At 53.9% G+C, this 25626-nt stretch overlaps 11 protein-coding genes across 11 annotated transcripts; 5 read left to right on the forward strand and 6 right to left on the reverse strand.

Annotated features, from left to right (window-relative positions):
- Positions 1-227: 227 nt before the first annotated feature.
- On the forward strand, positions 228-844 carry cwc25 (U2-type spliceosomal complex subunit CWC25; the record flags this gene model as incomplete). The annotated part of the gene is made up of 2 exons (XM_025721536.1): positions 228-341; positions 509-844. 2 exons carry the CDS (start codon positions 228-230, stop codon positions 842-844), a joined length of 450 nt encoding a protein of 149 aa, XP_025574057.1.
- A 256-nt stretch (positions 845-1100) lies between these two features.
- Positions 1101-3444, reverse strand: BO80DRAFT_358280 (putative AP-2 adaptor complex subunit beta; the record flags this gene model as incomplete). The annotated part of the gene is made up of 5 exons (XM_025715876.1): positions 1101-2136; positions 2181-2609; positions 2656-3020; positions 3072-3147; positions 3197-3444. 5 exons carry the CDS (start codon positions 3442-3444, stop codon positions 1101-1103), a joined length of 2154 nt encoding a protein of 717 aa, XP_025574058.1.
- Positions 3445-4163: 719 nt separating this feature from the next.
- BO80DRAFT_113588 (ER membrane protein complex subunit 4) lies at positions 4164-5180 on the forward strand. The gene is made up of 3 exons (XM_025713437.1): positions 4164-4414; positions 4487-4839; positions 4901-5180. Exons 1-3 carry the CDS (start codon positions 4283-4285, stop codon positions 4974-4976), a joined length of 561 nt encoding a protein of 186 aa, XP_025574059.1. The 5' UTR covers positions 4164-4282; the 3' UTR covers positions 4977-5180.
- Positions 4997-7083, reverse strand: bna5-1 (kynureninase). The gene is made up of 4 exons (XM_025716946.1): positions 6777-7083; positions 6372-6715; positions 5833-6316; positions 4997-5781 (listed from the first exon to the last, which is right to left on the reverse strand). Exons 1-4 carry the CDS (start codon positions 6961-6963, stop codon positions 5339-5341), a joined length of 1458 nt encoding a protein of 485 aa, XP_025574060.1. The 5' UTR covers positions 6964-7083; the 3' UTR covers positions 4997-5338.
- Positions 7084-9327: 2244 nt separating this feature from the next.
- BO80DRAFT_358460 (putative eukaryotic translation initiation factor 3 subunit EifCl) lies at positions 9328-10897 on the reverse strand (the record flags this gene model as incomplete). The annotated part of the gene is made up of 2 exons (XM_025715884.1): positions 9328-10449; positions 10589-10897. 2 exons carry the CDS (start codon positions 10895-10897, stop codon positions 9328-9330), a joined length of 1431 nt encoding a protein of 476 aa, XP_025574061.1.
- Positions 10898-11443: 546 nt separating this feature from the next.
- Positions 11444-12636, reverse strand: BO80DRAFT_426108 (Tvp18 family protein). The gene is made up of 5 exons (XM_025719678.1): positions 12518-12636; positions 12430-12445; positions 12082-12177; positions 11691-12028; positions 11444-11577 (listed from the first exon to the last, which is right to left on the reverse strand). The coding sequence occupies exons 1-4, from the start codon at positions 12552-12554 to the stop codon at positions 11728-11730; spliced, it is 450 nt and encodes a 149-aa protein (XP_025574062.1). The 5' UTR covers positions 12555-12636; the 3' UTR covers positions 11444-11577; positions 11691-11727.
- A 318-nt stretch (positions 12637-12954) lies between these two features.
- On the forward strand, positions 12955-14472 carry BO80DRAFT_358182 (uncharacterized protein; the record flags this gene model as incomplete). Its single annotated transcript, XM_025715872.1, has 4 exons — positions 12955-12997; positions 13065-13113; positions 13165-14212; positions 14278-14472. 4 exons carry the CDS (start codon positions 12955-12957, stop codon positions 14470-14472), a joined length of 1335 nt encoding a protein of 444 aa, XP_025574063.1.
- A 93-nt stretch (positions 14473-14565) lies between these two features.
- BO80DRAFT_113402 (uncharacterized protein) lies at positions 14566-15797 on the reverse strand. The gene is made up of 2 exons (XM_025713436.1): positions 15595-15797; positions 14566-15521 (listed from the first exon to the last, which is right to left on the reverse strand). The coding sequence occupies exons 1-2, from the start codon at positions 15693-15695 to the stop codon at positions 14660-14662; spliced, it is 963 nt and encodes a 320-aa protein (XP_025574064.1). The 5' UTR covers positions 15696-15797; the 3' UTR covers positions 14566-14659.
- Positions 15798-16148: 351 nt separating this feature from the next.
- On the forward strand, positions 16149-17114 carry BO80DRAFT_465763 (hemolysin III family protein; the record flags this gene model as incomplete). Its single annotated transcript, XM_025722745.1, has 1 exon — positions 16149-17114. The coding sequence occupies one exon, from the start codon at positions 16149-16151 to the stop codon at positions 17112-17114; it is 966 nt and encodes a 321-aa protein (XP_025574065.1).
- A 1068-nt stretch (positions 17115-18182) lies between these two features.
- On the forward strand, positions 18183-20966 carry BO80DRAFT_358388 (3-oxoacyl-reductase; the record flags this gene model as incomplete). Its single annotated transcript, XM_025715877.1, has 6 exons — positions 18183-18518; positions 18569-19305; positions 19630-19811; positions 20008-20195; positions 20340-20491; positions 20591-20966. 6 exons carry the CDS (start codon positions 18183-18185, stop codon positions 20964-20966), a joined length of 1971 nt encoding a protein of 656 aa, XP_025574066.1.
- Positions 20967-22334: 1368 nt separating this feature from the next.
- On the reverse strand, positions 22335-23631 carry BO80DRAFT_358234 (serine/threonine-protein kinase; the record flags this gene model as incomplete). Its single annotated transcript, XM_025715874.1, has 2 exons — positions 22335-22978; positions 23043-23631. 2 exons carry the CDS (start codon positions 23629-23631, stop codon positions 22335-22337), a joined length of 1233 nt encoding a protein of 410 aa, XP_025574067.1.
- Positions 23632-25626: the final 1995 nt, after the last annotated feature.

Consider the following 25626-nt stretch of genomic DNA (forward strand, 5'->3'; position numbering starts at 1 on the left):
GAGGGAGAGGGAGAGGGATGGGCATGGACATAGGGAGAGGAGGAGTCATCGGGATAGAGAGTCCAGGCGGTATCGGTCGAGGTCGCCTGAGGAGAGGAGGGAGAGGAGGGAGAGGAGTCATCGGGATGACAGGGATAGAGATAGGGACAGAGAGAGGAGGAGTGATCGCGATCGCCGGGACAGAGACAGAGAGGGTGACAGGCACAGGGACAGGGACAGAGACAGAGATGACAAAGAGTACCGGTCCAGACATCGGGATCGTGAAGAACGCCATGATCGGTCCAACCGTCGGGGATCACTACAGGACCGCTCGCCGTCTCCTCGCCACTACTCGGACAGACGTCGGGATGATCGGAGAGACAATGATGGATACAGAGACACACGAGACAGAGATACGCGGGACAGAGATACGCGGGACAGAGATACGCGGGACAGAGATACGCGGGACAGAGATACGCGGGACAGAGACACACGGGACGACCGCCGAGACCGACCTCGCTATCACCAGGACCGGAGGGATTACCGTCCCCGAGACTCGTACAACCGCGACAGAGCCCCGCCCGCCAGCAGCGAAGACGCAGAGCAGAAGCGCAAGGCACAGGAAGAAGAGCGCCAGCGGAAGCTAGCAGAGATGCAGTCGAACGCAAGCGAGATGGAGGATGCTCGACGACAGCGCATTGCGGAAGTCACTGCCCTGGAGGAGAAGCAGCTCGAAGAAGATGAGAAACACCGTTCCGACAAGGGTCGCTTTGTGGGTGGTCTCCATCGACAACTGCAGGAAGACGGTCTGGATGATCGCATCAAGCGCAGTCGTGGTGGATTGGCCCGGCTGGATGAGGATTAAACCGACGTGATATGCCGGTGCTCTGGAAGCACTCTCTACAGCTCGTATTGCATGATGGCAGTTCCTCCGTGATTAACAAATTGATGTACCCATATACCAACCAGTGTCTTTTAGTCAGCCCAACAATGCAATAATTACCTGCAACTAATAGAAACAAGAATAAAACACAACTAAAGAAGTATCACCCTGCCTGCGAATGATGGACCGCTCCAGATATTAAGAAAGGTAATCTATGACAGAAGAACAGAAGGAACTATTACAGCAACAACAACTCGCCGGTAGCCGCTCCACCCGCCAGCTGCGGCTGATACACCTGCTGCTGGTTCTGGTTGACGACATACTGCGTCTGCAACGCGCCGCCGCCGCCAGACCCGTCTTCGCGACCGCCCAGGTCCAGCGCAGCCATCTGCTGGCTACCGACGCTGTTGAAGTAGCTGTCGGCCGCGTTGACGGCCGCGTTCATGTCGCCGGGTGCAGCCGTGGGCGGGAATGCGCTGGCCGCCATGGCGGCGGTCGGGCTGTTGGACTGCGACGGCGCCGGGAACTGCCAGGCCGCGGTGCTGGGGTCCTCCTGGGGCTTCTGCAGCGCGGGGCTGTACTGTAACCGTCTGGTGCGCGCCGAGCGGAAGACCTGCTGGACGGGCTTCAGGTAGACAGTGGCGAGGGTGCCGACGTTGAGACATAGCTCCTCCAGGGTGCGGGCGTCGAGTTTCTCGCTTTCGGCACTGATGGGGGGTTTCTCGCCCATTACAATCTGTTTGGCTGTCGCCGGGTCGGTGGACAGCAGACGCCAGTACATGTAGCCTCTGTCGCGGAGGTCCGGGTCGTCGGTTTCCTCGGTACACCATTTCAGCACCTGAGGCACCAGTTGTTGGCCCTTGGTTGGACGTTGGATGAAGAACTTGACGGTGGCGGTGAGAAGAGCCAGTTGCACTTCGACCGTCTCGTCGTGGAAGGTGGCCAGGTAGTCTTGGAGCAGTCCATCGGAGTTCTCGATGCGGTCGGCATACTGTCCGATGATCCAGATGATGGCAGCCTTGGCTTCCGGCTCGTCGAGCTCATCAATGTTCTGGATCACGTTGCCGATGATGTTCTCGTATTGGTTGGGGTACTTGCGGAAGATGTTACGGATGACAACCGTCGCCTCTTGTACAATGTAGGGGATCTTTGCGTTGACCAGGTCCAGGAGGGTATCGATGCACTGTTTTGCGGCGGATTCAATCTTGATGGCGAGCTTTCCGATGGCGCGCACAGCTTTACGCACGAAGTGAACATCGATTTCCGTCGCATATCTGGCTCCGTTAGTGGTTTTTTACGAAAGGTGTGCGGCACATACTCTCTGAGTTCTGCCAGGACCACGGAAATGTTCTCCTCGGTGGTCAGCATGAAGATCAACTCCAGCTTGGTCACTTTGACATAGATCGGGTCGTTGTAGTTGCAGAAGAAGCAGCGGATATCGTTCCGGAGAACCTCTGGTCTCTTCTGCAGTATGAGAATCGCATTTCGAAGTGCCAGATACTGGACCTCTGGTGGCTTGGAGAGAAGGGTGACAAGTGGAGGAGATAGCTTCTTCGCGAGAGAGGTGACATGTCTCTCGTCGGCAATGTAGTTCATGAGGTAGAGGATAACGCGGATCGCAGTCAGGACGACCGCAGAATTGGAATGCGACAGGCGAGGGGCTATTCGTTCAGCCAGCAGCAGAGCTTCTGCGGAATCTTGAGGGACGTAGGACATCAAAGCCTCGAGGATATAAGACTGGCCCCATCTGTGGACGTCAGTGACTGGCATCAGACAGAGACAGGGACCCATACTCAGAGCAGTCTGGCAAGATCGAAACCAGCTTCGAGGCGCTAGTGTAGTCGATAGTCAGCGAGATCGACTCACTGCGACCCCAGATGTCCACCAAGGAGGCAAGGACGCTAGACACCACCGTCGGGTTCTCGTCCTTGAGCATGCTGTTCAGCCGATCAATCAGATCCGACGCCTCAACCATCTTCTTATCGTGCTCGTAGAGCTTCGCGACGCAGAAAGCGGCAGTCTTGCGAACATAGGGATCCATATCGCTCATCAGTCGCTTGACGGGCTGGACCGTCGCCTCGACAAACTCGCGGACATGGATGTAGGAGATAGTCCGTAGCGCCAGGGCACGCACGAGGGGGTTGGAGTCATCCATATCCTAGGTCGTCGGATTAGCTGGCTAACCTCCAAAGGTAGGAGCCGTGCTCACATCAATGAGAATCGGCAGCGCCTTGAGCGCAATCTCGGGTTTCAGCCGCGAATAGTTGACCAAGAACAAAAAGCACCTAGAGACGATCAGCCACCACGCAACGAGATACGATGTCTCGGGCATACATCTTCTTGATCTCCAAGCTGGGCAGGTTCATACAGCCGATCACATCCGGAAACAAAGCGACCATATCATTATTGCTCATGGTCATGTTGGCGACGATTTTCTTGAGCGCGATCTTCTTGGCCGAGTGATTTTTGTCTTTCTTCCCACCGCTGTTCAACTCCTGTCGCAACTCGGCGACTTTGCCCTGTTTGGAACGAGAAAATGGTGAGCCATATTGCGCTGTATAGGGAACTACGCTGAGGAACATGGTGTAGTTATGGATTATGGGATCGGCCAGGAGGGGGAGGGGAAACCCAGTAGCATGGCGACCAAGCCCCCCGCAGATGGAAGACAAAGGCAATGCTCGCTCAGGTGAACAAGGAAAGGATGGCATGAGGGGAAGCGCGGGAAGATAAGCACACGCCAGAGGCATTGCTTGCCATGGAGATGAGCCAATAACCCCGACGGACGTACCCTGGCGAACAACTTCGCATCTCCCCCGCTGGAACTCATGATGGCGGATCACAATCACTGGCGACAATCCAATCTTCGATCTTCACCTCTCCGTTCGTAGTTGTCACGCCGAATCGTAGGAAATCGGTCCCAAGACGCCAAGGGGGCCGTTCGCGGCAGTCGAAGAGCTTCAAGGGGGAATCGGATCTTAGCTGGCTGGTTGGTCTCCTGCTCCGAAGCTTCTATGCAGCGGAGGGGAAGCCTAGGCATGTTAGCGTCTGGTCAGGGGATTCAGGGAACTGGAAGCGCCCGGCGGGCGAGATGGTGCCAACCTGGTCTCATTCACGGACGCGCAAAGTCCTCAATCGACTTGGGAAATCACCGGGAAATTCCAGCAGATGTCGACCACTTTTAAGACACCGACGGGTGTTCGAGGGTCCGCAGGTGAGAATCAGGAGTGGATCGGGCGCCGCCGACTCCGCGCTTGTGGAGAAATCCCATCCATTCCGGCCGGATCATCGTCACTCTAATCGCTCCCTCGTCGTCCCCGTCCACAAGCTCCAGCTTGCAGCACGACTTTCCTCTACTTCTCTTCCTTTCATACAGACGGACCTAAGGGATAAATTTGGGGGTCCTATCTACCGTCAGTCATTATGACTTCGTTGCCTCCCCCTCCGCCGCCGCAATGGGTCGTGCGGATGAACACCCCCATGCCACGCCCATCCAAAGAGGCTGCCAGCATCCCTGATCCTCCAGGCTTCTCCAGGAAAGCTACTGGCAAGAACGTATGCTTCCATCTCACCTCTTTTACCTCACCATGTATACCCCTTACTAACCCGATAACCCAACCTATCCAGCAACGTGCCCAACAAGCAGCCGCAGCCTCCACCCCAGCCAAACCTGTCGAGACCGATACCCTGAAACTCAAGAAAGCATGGGAAATCGCCCTAGCGCCCTCGAAGCAAATCCCCATGAACGCGATCATGATGTACATGTCCGGAAACAGCCTACAGATCTTCAGCATCATGATGGTGTTCATGCTGTTCAAGGGCCCCATCCAGGGCCTGATCAACACCAACACCGTGTTCGCCAAGTTCGATACCGAAGGCACGCGCGCGAAACTGCTGGGCGTCAAGGCTATTTACGTTGTGATGCAGCTGGTGTTATTGTGTTTGGGCATCTGGAAGGTTAATGCGATGGGACTCTTGCCGTATGTTATCTGTCTTACTCGTGACATACGGTTGTTCTTGGCTAACGTTGCGCTGCGATAGGACTACGAGATCGGATTGGCTGGCTTGGGAGTCGGAACGGCAACCGTTGGAGCGGGCTTACTTTGCTTTTGGTTGATCGGCATGAGCGTCCGATGCGGTGTCAATTGAGAGAGATGCAGAATGAAACTATAACCACTATAGATGAAGTCATCATGCCAATTGTACAAAATATTGCGTGGTTCGAGATCAAGCCAGTGCTAATGTTATGTTTCGGTAGCGCATAGGGGCCAATCTGTGGCCCATCATGTTATGTGCTGATTCAGATCCCAAAACTGCTAGTCAGTATATGGGCATTATATGAGGGTCTTGATTAACGTGGGCGTATGTGCACCCGCCAATAAACCGAAAGGTAGATGATTCCATATATGCAACGCGACATGTACCGAAATATCCAGTCCGAACATGTCTGGCAATCCAAGCAAAGTAATTGCCTCGTGGTTACTTCCGGGCCTCCAAGGCCTTTTGGCAGGCTTCGAAGAAAATTTTACAGAATTCCCAAACCTCCGTGTACGTATTGTACAAAGGTGCGGGCGCAACTCTGATAACGTCTGGCTTCCTTTCGTCGATGATAACCCCGTGCTCTTCCAGGGTCTCCAGGACATTATCCAAGAGACCAGGTTCCAAGAGCAGACTGAGCTGCGCACCACGCTCTGCTGGGTTCGAGGGCGTGATAATGGAGAAAGGTCTTACCCCAGAGGGAAAGTCGACAGGGTAGTTGAGCAGGAGATGCTCTAAGTATCCCGTGGCGCTCAAAGACTTTTGGCGGATCTCGGTCATTGATGTCCGGTTGAACAGCTCGAGGGACGCCACCACCGCATTCATATCCAGAACGGAAGGATTCGATAGCTGGAATCCTGCGGCACCCGACTGCGGGAAGAAGTCTGCGATGGTCATTAGTGGATGGCCAAGGGGAACAGAAATGGGCAGCCTACTGTTGTTCATAAGGAAGCGAGTCTTCTTGTCGCCTCCCCACCAGCCCGAAAGTCGCGGGCGAAAGGGCTCTTCATCGGTGCCAACCTTGTCCATATCCACTCGGCCATGTCTTTCATGGACAAACAGGCCTGCCATACCGCCAGGGCCACTGTTCAGGTATTTATAGTTGCACCATGCAGCAAAATCTACATTCCAATCGTGCAATCGCAGGTCGACATTCCCTGCTGCATGAGCACAATCCCAGCCAACGAGGATTCCCTTGGATTGGGCGTGTGCAGTGATCTTTTTAATATCGAAGTACTGCCCAGTGTAGAATTGGATTCCCGAGAGGAGCACAAGGGCCGTGCTGGATGCATGCTCGTCGATAACCTGAAGGATTTGCTCCGTTCGCAAGATCGGCTTCTTGCGGTCCTCCGGCTCAATGAGAACCATGGCATCCTCGGGGCGAAGGTTGTGGTGTCTAATCTGAGACTCGACGGCATACTGCGTTCAATCGAATTAGCAATGATCTCGTAGGGACATCGAAATCGAAACCCACATGGTCACTTGGGAACGCCTTTCCTTCTAAGATGATCTTGTATCTTTCCTTCGTCGGGCAGTAGAAGCTTGCCATCAGAAAATGTAAATTCGCCGTCAGCGTGCCCATCACTGCCACTTCACTCTCCAGGGCTCCCACAATGGGCGCCATGAGCTTTGCGCCAGCATCATCAACGTCAACAAAGGGCGGGAGCAATTGGTCTTCATGTGGGAGGAAATGTCCCGTTACGCCTTTGATGGCCCATGTCCGTAAATATTGTTCAATGTACTTGCGGGTGCTGCGAGGTTGAACACCCAGTGAGTTTCCACAAAGGTATATACATCTGGGGTCAGACTCTTCATCGGCTGAGCCGGAGCGCAACTAGTTAGTAAAGATGACACACCATAACGACGCAATGGCACGTACAGCCGTCTGTAGCCAAAGTCTTCCTCTTCAGATCGGTTTTAGATGGAATGATGAACTCTCGACGGAAGTGGCGCAAAGGGTCCCGTGCATCGAGAGACTCTGCATATTCCTTGGTAAAGGCATTGCTATCAAGTTTGTAGGAAGGCGGGGTGCTGACGCCCAGTTCATGTGCCTGCTGCGAACTCATGATTCCGTGGGCTTTCTTGAGATGACGGGGGTACTATATACTCGTGAGCAGGTTATATCCAAGATCAACGTCTACGAAACAACAATTTATGTATGACAAGGAAGAAAAAGAGAAGCTAGTCTACGAGTACATCAGCCAGGAAATGCCGGTTCCCCGCGATTGATATCTCGGGCGGACTGGATTCTGCCGCTGCTTGCCGGCACCCGATCGACCAATGGCGTCATGCCGAACCCTCTGACTAACGGCAATACTTGGCTTGCTCCGATATATAATCAATCCGGTCGTCGAAACCCGCGCAATAGCCTGAGCCCAGTTGCCTCCCTCGAACAGATATCCTCGCAAGGCTTCCAGTGACGACAACTATGTCCCGTCCGATCCTCTCGACAGCCGCCCGGCGGCTCTCTCGCCCCCATTCTCCTCGCGCCGCGGTTTCTGCATTTTCGCCGGCGACGCCGACACTGAGCTTCTCCGCATCGTTCTGCGACTCGGTCTGCCAACGATCGACCCTCCGTCCGAGTTTCCTTTGCCCGCGAGCCAGCTCCTCTCAGCGATCCGTATTCCGGTTCGATGCTTTCGGACATCGCGCCGCCTTTTCCTCCTCCGCCATCCGCTCAGACGCCAAGGTCCTACAAAACCCGAGAGTTGACGAAGATGGGAAGGAGTTATTGATCAACATCTCGTCTCGGGCTGCCGAAGTACGTTGAAACACATTCTTTTGTCTGCATGCATATACCGTTTGTTGTTAGTTGGGTTTGAAGACGACAGCGAAGGGCGCTGTTCGGAACTGTGGCAACGGCTTGAGTCGGAGGCGCTTTGATAATGAATGATCCGGAAGCACGGGCTAGCCCTGCCACTATAAGAGCCGTGAAGATCGTTTGTCTAGCACATACGACCACAGGGTGTGGAGAACAGGGCTTCCCGTCCGCTCAGCCGTACTTAAGCCACACGCCGGGAGGTTAGTAGTTGGGTGGGTGACCACCAGCGAATCCCTTCTGTTGTATGTTTTTGGCTTTTTTTCCCTTCCTATTTACCGTTCATGTTCTCCTTTCTTGCCTGAATATCTTATTTCCAGGCACTATTTCCCCCCTTCAATTGTCGCCTTACGAAACATAAACCCCGGGGTATATACTAACACCCAAACAGCGTCTCCGGGAAATCACAGACCCGACTTCATCTCCCTCAATCACCAAGGAAGAGAACCCCTACCACCACCTCCGAATCACCGTCACCAGCGGTGGTTGCCACGGCTTCCAGTATATGATGTCCCTGGAAGCAGCCTCCAAGATCGACCCGGAAGAAGATACCGTGTTCGCCGCAGAGGACGCCGAATCCTCGGGCCCTGGCGAAGCCAAAGTGGTCATGGACGAGCCGTCCCTGGAGCTCTTGTCCGGTAGTACAGTGGACTACACCATGGAGTTGATTGGAAGTCAGTTCAAGATTGTCGATAATCCCCGAGCTACAAGTAACTGTGGCTGTGGGACTAGCTTTGATGTTAAGGATTGATTGGTTGAAATCATTGGAATTGATTGACCTAGCGAGGGGTATGAATTTGGGTAGTACCTCTTTCTTCCTTGCATTTGCATCATCCTTGAACCTATGTACATGTGTATTATACTAGAATATGAGATATAGAGTAATGCTATACCCCCTTCTCAAAGGTATCCTATTTCTCACTCTAAATGGGCCTTAAGGAGGCTGAAAGTAGATAGTGTAAGTCATCATCTATTTCATCATGCGAATTCTACACCCTTGTCTGTCCTGCTAGCTAAATGCTTCCTGTTCCGTGCAAACCCCACCCCCCAGCTCGATGCACAGACCAGACCAGGTGTCGAACAGTTAAGCAAAATCAAACATAAGCATAATGGGATACGCCTTTGAACAACAAACAAATCATCCTCAGAAACAGAAAAAGTTCTTTTTGTCGACTCCCAACCCGTCCGTAACCAGGACGGTGGTTTTCACCCCTGAGAGTGATGAGAAGAAGCATGGACAAGCAAAAACAAGATATGGAAGAGGAGAAGAGAAATAAATAGATAGATAAATAAAAAATCATAATCTTTGTCGGGTGGGGGAAAAGGGGGAGCGGGAGGGAAATGAATGGAGATGGACTCTATTCAATATACACAACTTTTTTGGCTGGCCGTTGTTGGGAATCCCCCGACCCCTTTCCCATTTGATGATCATATCTCCCAGGACCACATTCCTTTTTCCTCGTTCCGTTTCTGTGCACTTCGTGTGCCTTCGTGGGTCCCTCGCTGAGACTGATTACCCTCGTGGGTCTAGTTACAGACCGGACGCATACCCCATGTTCGAGGCATGGGATGTGTGTCGGACACAGAAGGGGTCGGTTTAGCATACTCGGACTTAGTAGACACGAGCAAGGTTGCGGAGGTACCAGTCCACCAGGCGGCGTCCGGCCTTGGTCTCGCTCACGTGGATGAGGTCGTTCTCCAGAGCGTAGTCGAGGTCGTTGGCGTTGACCGGCTCGCCCTCCAGAAGGCCACCCTCAACCCAGCGCACCTGACGGCTGCGCTGCTTGTTGATCAGGAGCCAGGAGCGAAGCTTCTCGGGCTCAACCTCCAGGAAGCCAGCCAGCTTCTTCAGGTCCATGGTGGTGTAGAGCTTCAGGTAAGAGCGGATGGTGGGGTTGTACAGGGTGTTCTTGACCTCGTCCATGAAGATGGCGGTGTGGTGGTCGACGGGGTCGATGTTAACAGCCGGGTTGTCGAAGTCGGGGGGAGTGGGGCTGATGAACTTGGGGCAGGCCGAGCGGAAGAGCTCCTCGAACAGAGGAAGGGCCTCGGGGCCACCGTGCTGCAAGCGGTTGAGCTGCTCGCCGTACTTCTCACGCAGAGCCGAGTGGATGGTGTCGTCCAGGCGGGTGGGGTGGAGAGCAACACAGATGGCGATGAGGGCGTACATCTGGTCGTTCTTCTTGGCAATGGCGTCGTAGCTGTTGCCGCCCTTCTGGAAGTTCTTGGTGCGGGAAACGTAGACCAGGATGTGGCTGAACATGCGGATGGCATCGGCATAGCGGCGCATCATCATGTAGGAGAAACCGACATAGTAGTAGGTGGTGAAGTGGGCCGCCATGACACGGGCGAACATGGCCTTCTTGTTCATCTCGATGTCGTCAAGGGTCTTGAGGGCCAGGCTGAAGTCACCCAACAGACAGTGGACACGGAGGAGTCCGATGATGGAGAAGTATCCCAGCATCTTGTAGAGAGGGCGAGAGCCATACTCTCCAGCAACCGCCAAGGGGTCCTCACCACGCTTGATGGCAGCCAATTGCTCGTTGATCTGCGACCGCTGGATGAGGGAGTAAAGGACGTTGAGAACGGAGTAGCAACCCCAGGTGTTCGGGTTCTCGCGGAGGAGCTGTGCCTCTTCCTCGTTGGAGCCGCTGCGGGCGACACGGTTGCGGTAGCGACAGAAGGACTCGAACTGATAGATGAACTCATCGATGACATCCCAGGCCCAGTAGTACTAGTCAGATGAAACAGGTGGATTAGCACAGTGTATCAAACCACGGAGATTCACCGCACACGTTGCAGACGAGGTAGCGACGTGTGCATCAAGTGCAACAGCCTCTGCCCCGGCGCCTGCTAGTCGAAGATATACATACAGAAGGAACCTCCAGCTCAACCGGTCCATCCGAGTTCAAGATGTAGTGGAACAGACTGCAGTAGTTGTCGTAGCTTGCGAACTTGGTCTCGAGGGTAGCCTGGTACTCAAGCGGGGTCGCGGCAGCAGCAAGCTGTGCCTGGAGGTCCTGCGTCTGGGAACCAGCTCCAAGGGATGTCGTCCTGTCCAACTCGCTCATGCCATCATCGAAGTTGACCTGCTCGCGGTAGTCGTTCACGAGAGCTTCCTCCTCCACATCGGACTCGTCGCCCAGGTTGGGGTGCGCGTTTTGGCGCTCTTCGTAGGACATTTTGCAATAGAAGAACGTCTGTCGACGAGTAGGAAATTATCCGGCAAGCGGTCGGCGAGGGTGGGTGGGGAGGAGAGGGGGCACGTCGTCTGGCGTAACGACTCGGCGTCGGCGTGTGGGATTTCGATTGTTTCGGCGGAGTCGAATTTTGAGGGTTTTCGCTTGGATGAGTTGTGCTTATCTTATCTGCGTATAACGGACATGCTGAGTCAGCTATGCCGACGGTTCGGGCAGTCTTATGGACTGTGACCTATCTGCTTCGACAACCCCGCACTCTTGTTCTTCTTCTGAAGTCACAGTGACCAAAGGTGACGAACTCTATACTCAAACTTAGGCAAACAGTCCAGTTCATTCGTCGCCAGGATGCTAACAGGGTATTCGCTGGTGTGAAATGGTAAATATTACATGATTCATCTAAACCTCATTGCGACAGTTTTGAGCAAGCCTCAGGAAGTGCAAAAGCAGGACGGATAATACGGCACAAAGAATGAAACCAAAGAAACACAATAACAAAGGCATCGGCAGCGCGAATCCTAGCGGGCCCCATTCCCTCAAACAGCATGCTATACGAGTACAAGAATCTGCTCGGCAGCGTCAAGAACAGCAAAGTCGGTTCATTATCATGGCGCATCCAGCGCAGAGATGGCTCATCCCGTCTCTTTCTTGTTTTCTCTTTTCGCCTGTATGCTAATGGATTAGCATGACAAGGACAGTGTTTGCTGCCTTTGATGACCCAAGTGCAACATGCCAAGAATGGCAACTGCGATGGCTGGGTGGCAGGCGGATCGCGTACCTCGAGCCTCATCGCTCATATCCTAAGATAAACAGCCTTAAACGATCATCTGCGCAAGACCTTGGCCACCCAAAGTCTTGCTGCCGACAAATTCTTGGCTCTTGAGACCCGCTAGCGCGTAGAACAGAGCGGCGAGGAGCAGGAAAACGGCAGCGGCGATCAAACTGGTGGCCGATTTGATAAGGCTGAGCCATTGCACAACACTCATCACGCCATACATTGCAGCGCGCATCCAGTTCGTGGTGAATTTGCGGATAAAGGCATCGAACTTGGGGGACGTAGGGCAGATTCTTAGGAGGAATGGCACTTCAGCAAAGATGAGGATTAAGCCCGAGATCCTGCGAATGTGAGCTTTGAGTCCAGGGTATAGATATTTAAGTGGGTAACCCACAGGCACAGGACACTGAAGATGATGATCACGGCGTCGAACGAAAAGATGTTGGCGATACCGAGAGCCAGGCACAAAACGATGCATATCACGCCCGTCCTGGTGAAGCCGGTTAGCAGCGTTCGTCAGCCCATGAATATCCTTCCAAAATTGTCGGGGTCGTCCGGAATATATGCGCAACAGTCCGAAATGTACGTGGAGTTCGAGGCGGCTATTGAAGCATGCCTGTCGGAGACAGCGCCAAGCGCTTTGTTGGTCCAGGCAGCCATGATATTTTCGCAGGTGTGTTGTGAAGTCGCATAATCGGAGAGCGACGATAGACAAACAAAAAGAAGGGAAAGAGTCACAAACCATTGTCCGTAGATACCTAAGTGATGAGGGGTTAGCTCTCCCTTGCTTCGTGTACTAATTCAAGGGTCTTGTAAACAAGGGTCCGTACTGAAGTTTCTCGAGCGGAGTTCCTCGGCGAGAGTCATGGTGTAGAACGAGGGCGGAGGCTATTCGATATAGGTCCGTCGAGAGGGTTCAGTCCGGGGTATGTAAAGTAGCTGTGATGCGACGTTGAGTATAACCTTTATATAAAAGCAAAAAGTCTCGTGGTGGTGATTCTGTAGCTCCTGTCTACTACCAGGCGGAGTAAATGCGATTGACGGTTGAATGGGGCCAGTTTGTCTGTCCGGGCCGATCCACTCACCGCCCGTGGCAAAATATCGTTCCGCCTTTCAAGTCGGGGGTCCCGCATTATTGCATTCATGCAAGCAACTCCCCGGGATGTTAGATAGAGGAGACCCTGAGCCGGAGCGCTAAACAGATGCTTCCATATATCTCCGACTTCGACCATTACCAATAACCTTTATACTCTCTGTCGTTGCAACGATGGAGGCCCCAGCGTCCAAACACACCCGCAATATCTCTAGATGTAAGGAGCATTGATTTGATGCTTGTATCATCGGCAATCCGAAGAGTACGCGGCTGATACTTCCTAGCTTCACGGCCTCGTAGCTCGACCAAGGGCCCTCTAGACCAGCCAGATGAGTGAGCAGCGGGATCTGCTTGATCATCGAGTGGTATGCTAATGGTTATCAGCCCACTCGGCTCCGGAGCAGTGAACACGTCGGCGTCCCCGACGTCAAGTACAGCAGAGGATGGTGGATTCACAGGTGCATCCTTCAACAACCTGGACCCCTTGGGACCTGACGAACTACCACCAACCCTGGAGAAGGACCTAGGCTACCTGCTCCGGTACGACGTCTACCACTCCCTCTCTCAGATAGAGATACCACATGCGCTACGTTCTGAGTTCCTTGCTCCAACGTCAGACGAATCTCTTTCTACGAGCCTAGCTACTCTCGAGAGGCTTCTAGCTGAGGGCCACTTTCTGCTAGCAGCGTACTTGTGTGGAACTATTCTGACATCCTCTCTGATCTCACCCACTGACATCAAACGGATCTTTTCTCTTTTCTACACTCGACTAGCATGCCTGCAATTGTCGGGGAATACCATCATTGCAGCGCAAGAATCCAAGGCGCTCGAGGATCTAAGCTCCGCGTTCTATTATGTAGAACCAATTTCCGAACCGTCGGAGAACCACACAAGCTATCCTCGTCACATCGTACCGTGGCCCTTACGCGTCCTAGCCATTCGGCTCCAAAGCATTGGATTCGGCGACTCGCGCAGGGGTATTGGCGGACTCTACGAAATTGGCTTGGAAGCGCGAAGGGAGATTTTGCGGCCAGATTTGGCTCCTCATGAACGAAATATATGGAGAGAGCGACTGTCTGACCTCGGAATGAGGAATGTGAACGCGCTGATTGAGATGGGAGACCTCGATGCCGCCAGAAGGTCGCTCGGTATTTTGCGCATGTCCGAGCCGGAAAGTGAGACCACTACGATGAGAAAAGCCCTACTTCTGCTCCTGATTGGCGATCTCGACGCTGCGAGGCAGTTGTGTGGCGGAGCAAGCGATGCTGGAAATACCGTGTTCAGTCCGCTTCTCAGTATGGCTGATGGACGGTACGACGATGCAGTGGTGGAATGGCGCGCCCTGATTGGCAATGAGAACCAAAGACCTGATGAGGCCATGATCTCGCAGAACCTAGCAGTGTGTTTGCTGTACACCGGTAGGTTAAATGAGGTAAGTCAAATTCCACAGCGCCAACCGTTGAGCTCTTGCTAAAACATCCTGCCAATGGACAACAGGCACGTGAGGTTCTTGAGTCATTGGTGCAGGCAAACCACTCATTCTCAAGCCTGGTGTTCAACCTCTCCACTGTCTACGAGCTATGCTCTGACAAATCCGCCAAGCTGAAGACCGATCTTGTAGAAACGGTGGCCAAGCAACCAGTCACTGGAGCCACCAATCTTGATCGGCCTAATGGTGATTTCAAACTCTGAGCAATGGAACCTACACCTCTGGTCGCGAGGAGATCCTTGTTCCGAAGTCCACACGCTATTTTAAGAATGTCTGTCGGGTCGTCATACTAGCATACCTTCTATCTACCTAGAAAAACGCCATGCTCCTCTAATGCCCTTTTAAGCGCCAAATAACGATACAACGATGATGATGTCAGATCAACACCCATCACGGATGCTCCTTGATGGGTGCAAGGTTCGTTTGGGGTTTTTGCTTTGGCTTCCGGATGATAATTCTATTGCCTTCTTTCTCCCAACCCAGGTTCTCCGCCTCTACCAGGTTCTCCCATGTCCAACTCCTGGTGCCGGTGCAACCTTCGGTAATCCACCTGGCATCAGTACTGAGATAAGCTTTGCCGACTGCCTTGAGAGCATGTCTTCTGACGCGGTCTTCAGCCCAGTTCATGACGGCGCGCACCCGAGAATCTACCCCGTTCCGGATTTGCCAGAACACAACCCAATTGTCATGTGCCAGGGCATTCAGAACACGGTCTATGATCGATGACTGGAAGCCGTACCGCTTGCGCGCGCACGAACGTAGCTGATAAGCAGCAACCATGTCCTCTTGTCGACAGGCGTAATCGAGGATCCAGTATGAAATGAGGTCGTTCAAGTCGGAGTCAGGTAATGGGCAAGAAGGGGTGTGTAATTTCTCTAGGGTATAGCGAAAGGAAGGAAAGTATGACGGGGGATGTCGGGCTTGGATTGCGATCTGAATGGACAAGATATGGACTTGCTGGGAGAAAGATATCGGGATCGTGGAACCCGTGGCCAAAACCGCCTCTCGCAACTTGCGGAGGGAAAGAAGGATTGTCGACAGCTCTGTGGATGGTGGTGGGCTGCCATCGCCTGTCGGCTTATTGGTTGGGGAGGGAAAAGAGACCGGTGGATTGCTGGTTGCATCGCTCGAAGCGCTCTTGGGAAGTGACATTAATGCCGCATCCAAGTCCTTGAAATGGCGGGCGCAGAATTCCATATATTGGGTAACAATCTTATCAAAGTAGTCTTTCTGAACCTTGTGATCTAGTAATCTGCGAGCGTCAGCGCTGCCGCAGGTGACCACCTCCCCACTCGGCGATGGGGGTCAGAAGGCCGTGGGCATACTTTCGATCGCCTTTGGATACAAACCCCACGAGGTCCAAAGAGTCGGCCACGGGCTTTAACCGATCGCCCAGTCCTTTTTCCAGCTTTGCATGGCTAGCCATGAGGGGTAGACCTTGAGTCGCCAGAGAGTGAATGAAGGTTATTGCGTCATGGTTGAGATGAAGCTATCCAAACTCCCAAGGGACCGATCGGCTGCGGGGGTCCCGTCGGGGAAGTGCCGCCGGTATGTCTACTTTGCAGTGTTTGTTGCGTTTGCTGCACTGGGTTTCCCCAACGAGCCAAAATGTCCCAAACGGGGAATGGGGATGCTCCGCGGAATCCCAACACTCTTTTCTTTTCTGTGCCAACAGGTCGAGTCGTCGGCGCTTGGGGGCTGCCTTGCTTTTGGTTCTCTTGCGTGGGAGTTCATCACTCTTTGGCCTTGATCTGCGGTCCTCCCCTCGTCATCCCCGCCAGGACGAGCCCGACAACGGAGCACTACGACCGTCCAGCAGCCATCTGCTCACCGGAGATCTGGGATCTGTCATCCTATCTGCATGCTGCATGTGAGGAATATGTCCACTCGCCAGCGTCACCCCACCCAAGGCCATGAGAAGGACCTGGGCACCAGTCAGCCGGCTGCTGTGGCAGCTGCGGTGCTGGAGCAGCCCCCCAACGTCCTCAGAAAGCTTCTTCACTGGGACGACCTGCCGCATTGGCAACGCGACAACCGGCACATCCACACCGGGTACCGGCCAGCTTCGTTCTCTTACTTGGTCTCCTTGCAGTCCTTGACATACCTTCACAATGAAACGGTCAACATCTATACGCACCTGCTGCCGTCCCTGCTGGCCGTCCCAGCGGCTGGGCTCCTCTATCGGGCACTAGCTCCGCGGTATGAGAGTGCTAGCCAGGCGGACCTGGTTGCCTTTGGCTGCTTCTTCGCCGGGGCGGCGTTCTGCCTGGGCATGTCTGCTACCTACCATACCATCTCGAACCATTCCCCTCTCGTGGCGCGCATCGGAAACACGTTTGACTATGTTGGGATCGTAGGGCTTATCGTGGGCAGCTTTGTCCCTAGTGTCTACTTTGGATTCTACTGTATGCCCGATCTGCAACGGTTGTATTGGACGATGATCTGCACCATTGGTCTTGGCTGCATCCTGGTTTCGATCTTCCCTCATTTCCGGACGCCTCGGTGGCGGCCATTCCGTGCGGCCATGTTTGTCGGCATGGGTCTGTCAGCGGTGTTCCCCGTGATCCACGGCTTACGCCTGTACGGACTGGAGCAGATGACACGCCAAATCGGGCTCGGCTGGCTGCTCCTCCAAGGTTTTCTGTACATATTGGGAGCAGCGATTTATGCGGCCCGGGTCCCGGAGCGGTTGCGACCAGGCCGCTTCGATCTCTGGGGGAGCTCCCACCAGATCTTTCATGTGCTGGTGGTCTGCGCCGCCATCGCTCATCTGACCGGGCTGCTGAAGGCGTTTGATTACAGACACAGCGGCACTGCAGACAGCTGTCGGGGGAGCATGCAGTGATTCGCCCGCGCGGTTTCTTGGGGGATCGCACAGGCAAGCAGTCCTGTGGGGGGGGACTCCCCCCTAACCATTCACCACCTGTAGCCATAACCTAATCGTGCCCGCGAGTAATAGAGATGACATGATGATGATGCTGACGCCCTCACGGCTGATACGAGACCATGTCTAACCCTGGGATTCCACATGCTGACCATTGCAACATGGACCAATGGGCTGCTGGGGGACAGAAGAAAGGGAGAAGGGCCCGCGAAAAACCAAAATTCCAATTAGGGGAGACCCGCCCAGGATACAATGATCATAAATAATAGCCTGGGTCTGGTCTGGCGACAGCACCAGCCGTTCACCGCTTGCCTGGGCATTGCAAACCGGGCAGGCGAATAAGGGTGCGTTCCCGCATCGGTTTTACAGCTCACATGGTGTGCTGGCCTGCATACCGATAGAATCACCCTAGACGGCGCGCTGCCCTCCTCATTGGATGCTACGTCAGACACAATGGTCTTGCATTGCCGTGGCTCATTCAAATGAGCATTAGAGTTGGTCGGCCTGGTGGCCCCCCCCACTGGGCTTGACGACGATGTTGCACCTGAGCTTATTCTTCCAGGCTTCTTACGTTGGAGCAGGCCCGGCGGCACTGGCTGAGGTGGGCAGCCCCTATCAGAGGCCGGTTGGCAGTAGCCAAGCACTCTGGCATTTGCCATTTCTGACAAGTAAGATGGGGGTCAGTTGGACTATGCTGAAGAGCTGCCAGAGCGGACTGGCCACGGCTCCCATGCGAGGTGGATCAGATGAAATCTTAGGGTGGCACAACGGCTGACTTCATCTGCGCTTGCCGTCGGTTCATGAATCCCCGATACGAGCCCTGCATGCCAGCGCGATGGTTTGCTATATAAGATTGTGCTGGGCGGCGGCCCCGATGAAGGGGCTCTTGGAATATCTTTTCTCTCTGATTTTCACGTCGGTGGCTGTAGGATCCCCTTGGACCCTGAATGTGCGAGGTGCTACTGTCGACTACCCAGGCCTTTGCTCGAACCATATACTATACATACCCATATACTACTATATACCTAAATGCTTGCCGAATCCGAACACACGGTCAGCAGTGGAGATCCTCCCAAACTCCGGGCGGCTTGCGAGAATTGCAGGCAGTCCAAGGTAAAATGCAATCTCTCGGGGAAGGACACCTGCATTCGCTGTCTGCGCCACGGACTGCCATGTCGATATCGCGTCGCCAATCGATCGGGAAAGCCCAAGGGGAGCAAGAACCGGGCCACGCTGCGGAAGCTTGGGCAGTTGCAAGACGACAAGAAACCCACGATACCCACCACCGGGTGGACAGATCCTGCCGGGAAAGGGCAACCTCCTCCTCGGGTCAACTATGATGCAGACCACGGTGTCGATGCAACGGTACGTTCCGTCCTTCTGGCCGCTGAGGGCCCGTCTCTAACAGGCTATAGAGTCCGCAAGACACAAGTCCAACTAGTCAATCCAACAGCCCCGATAGCCATGGGGCGAGTATGGCCGACACGGCCTTACTGACCGACCCTGCTCTGGAATATCCTCCCCTCGGGGAGACGTTGCCATCTGCCGCGCCAATGTTCAACCCGGCTTCCATGTCGCCGACGTTTCTGCAGAAGGAATTTATCACCAAGGGGCTCACCAGCTGCCCACTCGCCGTGCACATTCCCAACGCCTTGCAGCCCTGTGAATGCGGCAGCGCACTCATCTTCCATGTGGGCCGGTTGCGGCACATGCTGGTGGACAGCATCCATCTGCGGCTGGACCAGATGTTACAGGGGATCCAGATTGCATTGTCCGCATGTCGAAACTTTCTGCGGTGCCGTAGTTGCCACAAGAACAACACCAACCTGCTGTTCTCGACGTCCATCCTGGAGACTACGCTGCAGCTCTTTGAGTACTGTATCACGTATGAGTTCTCGTCCCCGTCGGCCGGTGATCATAGCATGATTGTCGGGTATGGCGAGTACGAGATGAGTGCGGAGGAGACGCGACGGGTCCGGCGGTTCCTCGTCCGAGGCCGGCTGCTGCAGGGCAAGGAGGTGCTGGGGCTGCTGAAGGAAACGGTGGAGATGAGCCGACGGATGAGTCCGGAGCTACCAGATCTCCATGGAACGAACGGACTGGAGGGAGACTGGCTGCAGACGATCCTGGTGGGATATGAAACGATGGTGGAGTCGTGGTTGCACGCGATGTCGGATAGTATGTGCAGTACGTAGATACCCGGATGCTGATAATGATTACTTATTTTATCTGTGGTGAGATGTAGATGTGTCATCCAGATAATCGGTAGTTAGTTAGTTACCTGATCCTCGGAACTGCTACCTTGACCGATCTTAATCATGATCGCCAGGTACATCCATCCATACCTTGACCCGAGCTCGGCAAACACGAGCCTCGGCACTTCTCACTCACTTCAACTACATCCTCTCCTCCCTGCCGAGATCCCTCTCTTCATTCTTATATCTCATCTCTCATCCCCAACAGCCTGAACACAAAGACAAAGACAAATACAGAAAATGGACCGCCTCTCCCAAATCACCTCACACCTCAACTTCCCCCACGGCCTCCTAGCCAACCAAGTGGCCATCATCACCGGCGCGGGCCAAGGCATTGGGGCCGAAACCGCCCGGTTATTCGCCAACGAGGGGGCCAAAGTTATTATTGCGGATATTGATGCTGGTGAGTCCCCTGCGTTATGCCTATTCCTTCATCTATTCAATTTCCATTCCTGTTACAGGAATAATCATACGAATCATACACACCTCCCTCATCCCCTAACAATATCATACACATACGTTACTATACTATTCTATACCATATTATACTATACAACACCAACCATATACACCCCCAACTCAAAACTAACAATAAACAGAGAAAGCCACCGCCACCGCAACCACCATCAACACCACCCACCCAAACCGCGCCCTCGCCGTCCCCGGCGACATCCTCTCCGACAGCTACATCACCGAGCTCGTCCAGAAAGCGGCCGACTTTGGCAATGGCAAGATTCACATCATTGTGAATAATGCCGGGTTTACCTGGGATGGGGTTATCCATAAGGTATTTTAATCTATATGCCACCTTCTGTTTGGTTGAGCTCTTCCCCACCATCACTTTGCTTTGTATATCCGGATATTAAGTACAGGAGTATATAATTGAAGTATATACGCTAACATACGACGACGATGATAATGGGGAAAACAGATGACAGACAAACAATGGGCCACGATGCTCGCAATCCACAACACCGCCCCATTTCAACTCATCCGTGCGGCCGCAAAGTACTTTCGTGTGAAGGATGGGGAACCCCGTGTGGTCATTAATATTAGTTCTACGAGTGGGGTTCATGGGAATGCGTATGTCGTTTTCCCCTCCTCCTCCTTATTTCCTTCCCCCTATCCTTCTACACTCTCCCTCATTACACATCTTCATATACACTACTAATAACTACATAGCGGCCAAATTAACTACGCCGTCGCCAAAGCCGGCATCATCGGCCTCACCAAAACCATCGCCAAAGAATGGGGTCCGGCGTTTGGGGTCCGCGCCAACACCATTGCCTTTGGGTTCGTGAGCACTCGTCTGACGGCAGCCAAGGAGGATGGGGCGTTCATTACCACCCCGGACGGGACCAAGGTCGCTCTGGGGATTCCGGGGAAGCAGTTGGCTGGGCGGAAGGGGGATGCGCAGACCCAGGCGTATCCGGATATTCCGCTCGGACGGCCAGCGTCTCCGGAGGAGGCGGCGCGGGCGGTGCTGGGGGTGGCGAGTCCGTTGTTTTCCTATGTGAGTGGGGAGACGATTCGGGTGACGGGGGGGAGGAATATGTAAGTGACTAGGTTATATGATTCGTTGGATCATTTGATTCGTCAAAGGTAGTATTGGTTTATTGAATGCGATATCTGAAGTCGCATTCAGGTGGTGGTATAGTGGTAGTACATCAAACTATAATACAGGAGGTCGTCATCAATAGCCTCGCCGGAAACAAGGCTGCGTATCATATCCCGCCCGTCCCATCGACCAGGCTGGCCATGTCACGCCAGGAGAACTGCAAGACGGACATCCGGACTGGTCGAGGCCTGCCTGCTGAACGCCTGGTGGCTGCCCCTCGACAGCTGGCCCCATCAGGGGCTGGCTGGAGCGCCGGCTGACGGTTGCATTGTGCGTCCATCCGGTGGAGCGCCTGGACTGCTACAGAATAGCATAGCAGGGACAGACGGCGGCTCGCCAGTGGCCAACGGGGCCGGAGTCACTCGGCCCCAGCAGCCTTACTGGATAAGCGTGTCAGAAACCCAGTCAGATACCGGCAAAGGAAAAAACATCGTCTAGTCCTCATCTCTATTGCAGATATCGTATCCAAGGCGGCCACCGAGCAGGTCGCACGAGCACTCCAGGCCGTCACGGCCAGACAGGCGCCCCGCAGTGGTGGGCAGGCCGCCGTCCATCCCCTCAGTTCCATCAGGAGATTCCGTCCGAAATCAAAAACTATTTATCGACAGATTATGTAAAGAAGAAGTAAAGAAGTAGAAGAAGAGAAGCGTCCTCACGACTCAGGTATCATCCCAAAAGAGCGACCCAGCGTGCCATCCAACTCCTAGCGGGAACTCGACAATCCAAATGCAATGCTTCATCTCAGCTCCGGGGTATTTTTCTTTTCTTCTTTCAAACCAATGGTCGAAGGAAAACGCCGCCAACACCAGTATGACACCGAACACACAAGTATATCACCAAAAACCACGAAATCCTCCCAAAAGTGGTAACATATTAATAGTAACAAGCCTCGGTTTCTGCCCGTCCAATGGGATTGGACGCGCCGGCGACCCGGCAGAAACCCGTTTTCAAAGGGGCAATTTATGCCCGTGGCTGAGCTCCAGTGGATGTCAATCCGGGGTATAATGTCCAAACTCCAGGGAATGGAAACCAACTGTAAAGAGAGGGTAAAAAATAAAAAAAATAAAAAGGCGTATGTCCAGAAAGATATCGATCTCCTCGGCTTCCCTCCTGCGGAAATAATACAATGTCGCTGGAATTATGCAAGGCGGAGATGATCCAAAATGGGTGTATGAAAAGATCCAAATCCAGTGGTGTGTAATGTTGAAATAATTGCCGTTAATCGTAGACCTGCGTTAAAGTGGCTGTTTTTGCTTGTTTGTTTGCTTTTTCCTTTCCTTGGGGGGTGGTTTGACCCGGTCGGCCCATTCAGCAGACGGGAATTGGGATGGTAAAGGGGGCATGGGGAAAGAGGTGCGGCTCCGGGAGGTCACCGCAGGGAAGGGGATCCGGAAGGAAGTCATCCTTGCAGTCCAGCTCGGGATCCAGTCCCACCGAAGACATCGACGACACACTGTCGAGGTCGGGATAGCCTTGGGTGAAGGACGAGGCATCCGAGACGGCAGAATCCGAGAAATCGGAGTATTGGGATGACCCAGAAGAGACGGAGGAGGTTTGAGTGTGGAAAGTATCCACGGGGACGGACACCGGGACGGGACCGTTGACATAGTCAACGGGCACCGGTCCGGGGGCAGACCAAGGGGTGATGGGGTTCATAGTAAACCGCGGGCACTCCAGGATCAACTGGCGAAGCTCCGGGATGGTAATCCGCTTGGAGGGGTCGCACTCAAAGATGCGGTTGAGGATACAGATCATCTCATCCGACAGCGGCAGGATGGACTTCAGGAAGTAAGGGTCCTTCAGATAAGCTCGGAACGTGGAGTCCTCAATCGAGGCACGTTTCCAGGGGTTGCGACCGCAGGTCAGATTGACCAGGATAACGCCAAGGCTCCAGACATCATTGGGTGCCGACTCATAGAACGACATGGGTCGGGGATTGGGTTGCTGGCATTCTTTTGGATTCGCACGTCGTCAGCAAATGTTTCAGCAAAGGGGTGTGGTATGGGGCTCACGTACCGGGCGACATGTAGAATGTGGACCCGCAACCGAAATCCGACGTAAGGTAGTCCGTGGTGGCCAGGCCAAAGTCGGCGAGCTTGACCGTCAAGCCCTGGTCCGTTACCAAGATGTTCTCCGGCTTGAGGTCCCGGTGGTAGATTCCCAAAGAGTGGCAGAAGTGGACTGCATCCAGGATCTGAAGGAAAACCCGCTTGACCAAGGGATCATTGCCCACGAAATTGCCCTTTTCCGTGATGCTCGAGAATAGGTCGCCCTCGGGACAGAACTCAATGACCACATAGGTGCAGTCGACCGAGTCCATGATGCGAACCAAGGAAACCACATTGGGGTGTTGACTGGCCAGATGGTGTAGCTTGATCTCCCGCTGCTGGAACTTGAGCTGCCGGGGATCCAGCCCGGTCTTGTTGAGGGCCTTGACAGCATACAGAACATTGGTATGAATGTCGACGGCCGTGTACACCACTCCGTAGGCTCCGACGCCTAGGATGCTGGTGAGTTCTAGACGGTTGGCCAAAAGGAATCCTAGACGGTCTTCTGGAGCATAGCAGCGGGCGATGGGCGGAGATGGCGGCGGAGTGGGGGGCATGGGGGGAAACATGCCGTACAAGGGAGAAGGGGGTAGCATGAGCATGAGGAAGGTTGGGAGGATGTGGTGATGAATTAAGACTCGAGCACACCGGCAAGAGTCTCCGGGAGAGGGATCAAGAAGGGGGACTGGAATGGAATGGTTCTTCTTGTCAACGGCTGTAAGGGGTCGATATAAATCCTGGGGTCCAAAATCCGGTGGCGGGTTTTAGGAAGGCCTGTACGGAAGAGAAGAGCCGGGAGCACAAAAGGAGGGTCGCCTGTCTTGTTCCTTTTTCACTTGATTCAGGGAGCCATTGAAGGAATGCAGTTGGTCAACTGGGAAGCAATCAAATCCTAGGGAATGTCCTTTGGTTGTGGTGGTTGGTAGTGGAGTCGGTGGTTTGTGATGATGGTGATGCTGATGGCGAGGATTATTTTTGGCTTATGGGGAGAGTCCAGGGAAGTTGCACAGCCAGGGATGGATGCACAGTCCAGGGAAGCAGTCAGATGGGGGCCAGTGACCGGTTAATATGGCCGTGGGGGGGGAGGTATAAAGGGGCGGGTTGCAGTGAAGGATGGGATAGGGGGGTGGTGGAGGGCAGCCAAATGGTATATATGCAAAGGCCGGGCAACTATAGAAGCAGCAGCAGCAGCAGCAGCGCAGAAAAGAAAAGCAACCAAACGCAAAGCGAAGCAGGAAGGAAGACGATCGATGAGTTGACGGGCGACTCGTCGGAGGAAAGAAACGGATCAAACAGGCCAAGCGGACGGGGACAGGAGAACAGGAAGGAGCAGGAGGAGGGGAGGAGAAGGAAAGTATAGGGAAGAGGTAAAAATAAGTAAAAATAAGATTAATATGATTCTGGCGATGATGGACGGCCGATAAGAGAAGAGGTGGAGAGGAGCGAGTGGAGGATGGGAGGGCGAAAAATAGGGATCCCAGAAAATCACCACCCAAATTAAAAAAAAATGCCAAAATAAATAAATAACAAAAAGTCAATAATAAATAATCCTCCCTAATATTAATAATAATCACCACAATAATAACACCTAATCATCAGCATCATCAGCATCATCATCCATTCCAACTGCCGCTAAGCCTGGGACCACTCGTGGCCAGAGCCACCCTCCCTCCTCCGACCGTCTCTTACCTCAGAGGCTGCAGCCGTCCAAGTCGAATCATCGCCTCAAACAGCCCGACCACTCAGAACCCCCCGATGCCTCCCCGTCGCCCAGTGTACTCATAATCCCCTATGTAACTTCCCCGTTACATCTTCAGCCTGCAGCGGGATCCGCCACCGGATTGGCCGAGACGCGACACGGTGGAGTGGACCTCCCCACCAGGCTAACATGTATGATGCTTAGACTAGTTTAGGGTCCAGCTACAAATAGGAAAGGAATGGAACGGACCAACCCCACCGACCGACAAGGCCGCGGCCTCAACAAAACCCAGAAGGCGAACAGGACAACCACCCGCGTAAGCTGATCAAAGTGGGTGGAAGCCTGGGAGGATCCATGAATCAATCATCCATCACACCCACTGGGTCCTGGGGCCTGGCTAGGAACGGCCACCACCGCCCACCAACCCACGATCAAACTGGGGGGGACAGTCCGAGTCCACGGTCTGGCAAGGCGAAACCTCCTTACTACCAACTAGTCGAGTGGATCTTCACGACGGAGGGGGAGGGGAGCCAAATGGGCACGAGTGCGTGGAGGGAAACTCTCGCACCCCCTTTAGTAGGGGTCACAAGGCCGGGCACGGCGGGCAGACTTGGACGCCCGGGACCGTAGACCTGCTTTTGCTCTGCTTTACACAACTCTGTGCTGAATGGAAGTTGATCAATGGTACGGAGTAATCAATCAGTCAATCAATCAATCGAGCCATCCAGGAGGAAAAAGAAGGCTCCGCGCAGACCCGATGGCGACGGCCAATGCCGCCGCCGTCGTGGCTGTACCGGTTTTAGTGCTGCTCTCCAGTTTTACGGGCCCTCTCAGACAGTCAGACTGGGCTTGG

Source organism: Aspergillus ibericus (genome assembly GCF_003184845.1).
Source record: "Aspergillus ibericus CBS 121593 unplaced genomic scaffold BO80scaffold_26, whole genome shotgun sequence".
NCBI classification, from domain to species: Eukaryota; Fungi; Ascomycota; class Eurotiomycetes; order Eurotiales; family Aspergillaceae; genus Aspergillus; species Aspergillus ibericus.

Coding starts and splice junctions, on each gene's coding strand:
- BO80DRAFT_113588 (XM_025713437.1), top strand. CDS start 4,283: ATGACTTCGTTGCCTCCCCCTCCGCCGCCGCAATGGGTCGTGCGGATG. Junction 4,415..4,486: donor GGAAAGCTACTGGCAAGAAC/GTATGCTTCCAT, acceptor CAACCTATCCAG/CAACGTGCCCAACAAGCAGC. Junction 4,840..4,900: donor AATGCGATGGGACTCTTGCC/GTATGTTATCTG, acceptor GCGCTGCGATAG/GACTACGAGATCGGATTGGC.
- bna5-1 (XM_025716946.1), bottom strand. CDS start 6,963: ATGAGTTCGCAGCAGGCACATGAACTGGGCGTCAGCACCCCGCCTTCC. Junction 6,716..6,776: donor GACTTTGGCTACAGACGGCT/GTACGTGCCATT, acceptor GCTCCGGCTCAG/CCGATGAAGAGTCTGACCCC. Junction 6,317..6,371: donor AGGCGTTCCCAAGTGACCAT/GTGGGTTTCGAT, acceptor GATTGAACGCAG/TATGCCGTCGAGTCTCAGAT.
- BO80DRAFT_426108 (XM_025719678.1), bottom strand. CDS start 12,554: ATGACTCTCGCCGAGGAACTCCGCTCGAGAAACTTCA. Junction 12,029..12,081: donor ATCTTCAGTGTCCTGTGCCT/GTGGGTTACCCA, acceptor TCACATTCGCAG/GATCTCGGGCTTAATCCTCA.
- BO80DRAFT_113402 (XM_025713436.1), bottom strand. CDS start 15,695: ATGGCTAGCCATGCAAAGCTGGAAAAAGGACTGGGCGATCGGTTAAAG. Junction 15,522..15,594: donor GTATCCAAAGGCGATCGAAA/GTATGCCCACGG, acceptor TGACGCTCGCAG/ATTACTAGATCACAAGGTTC.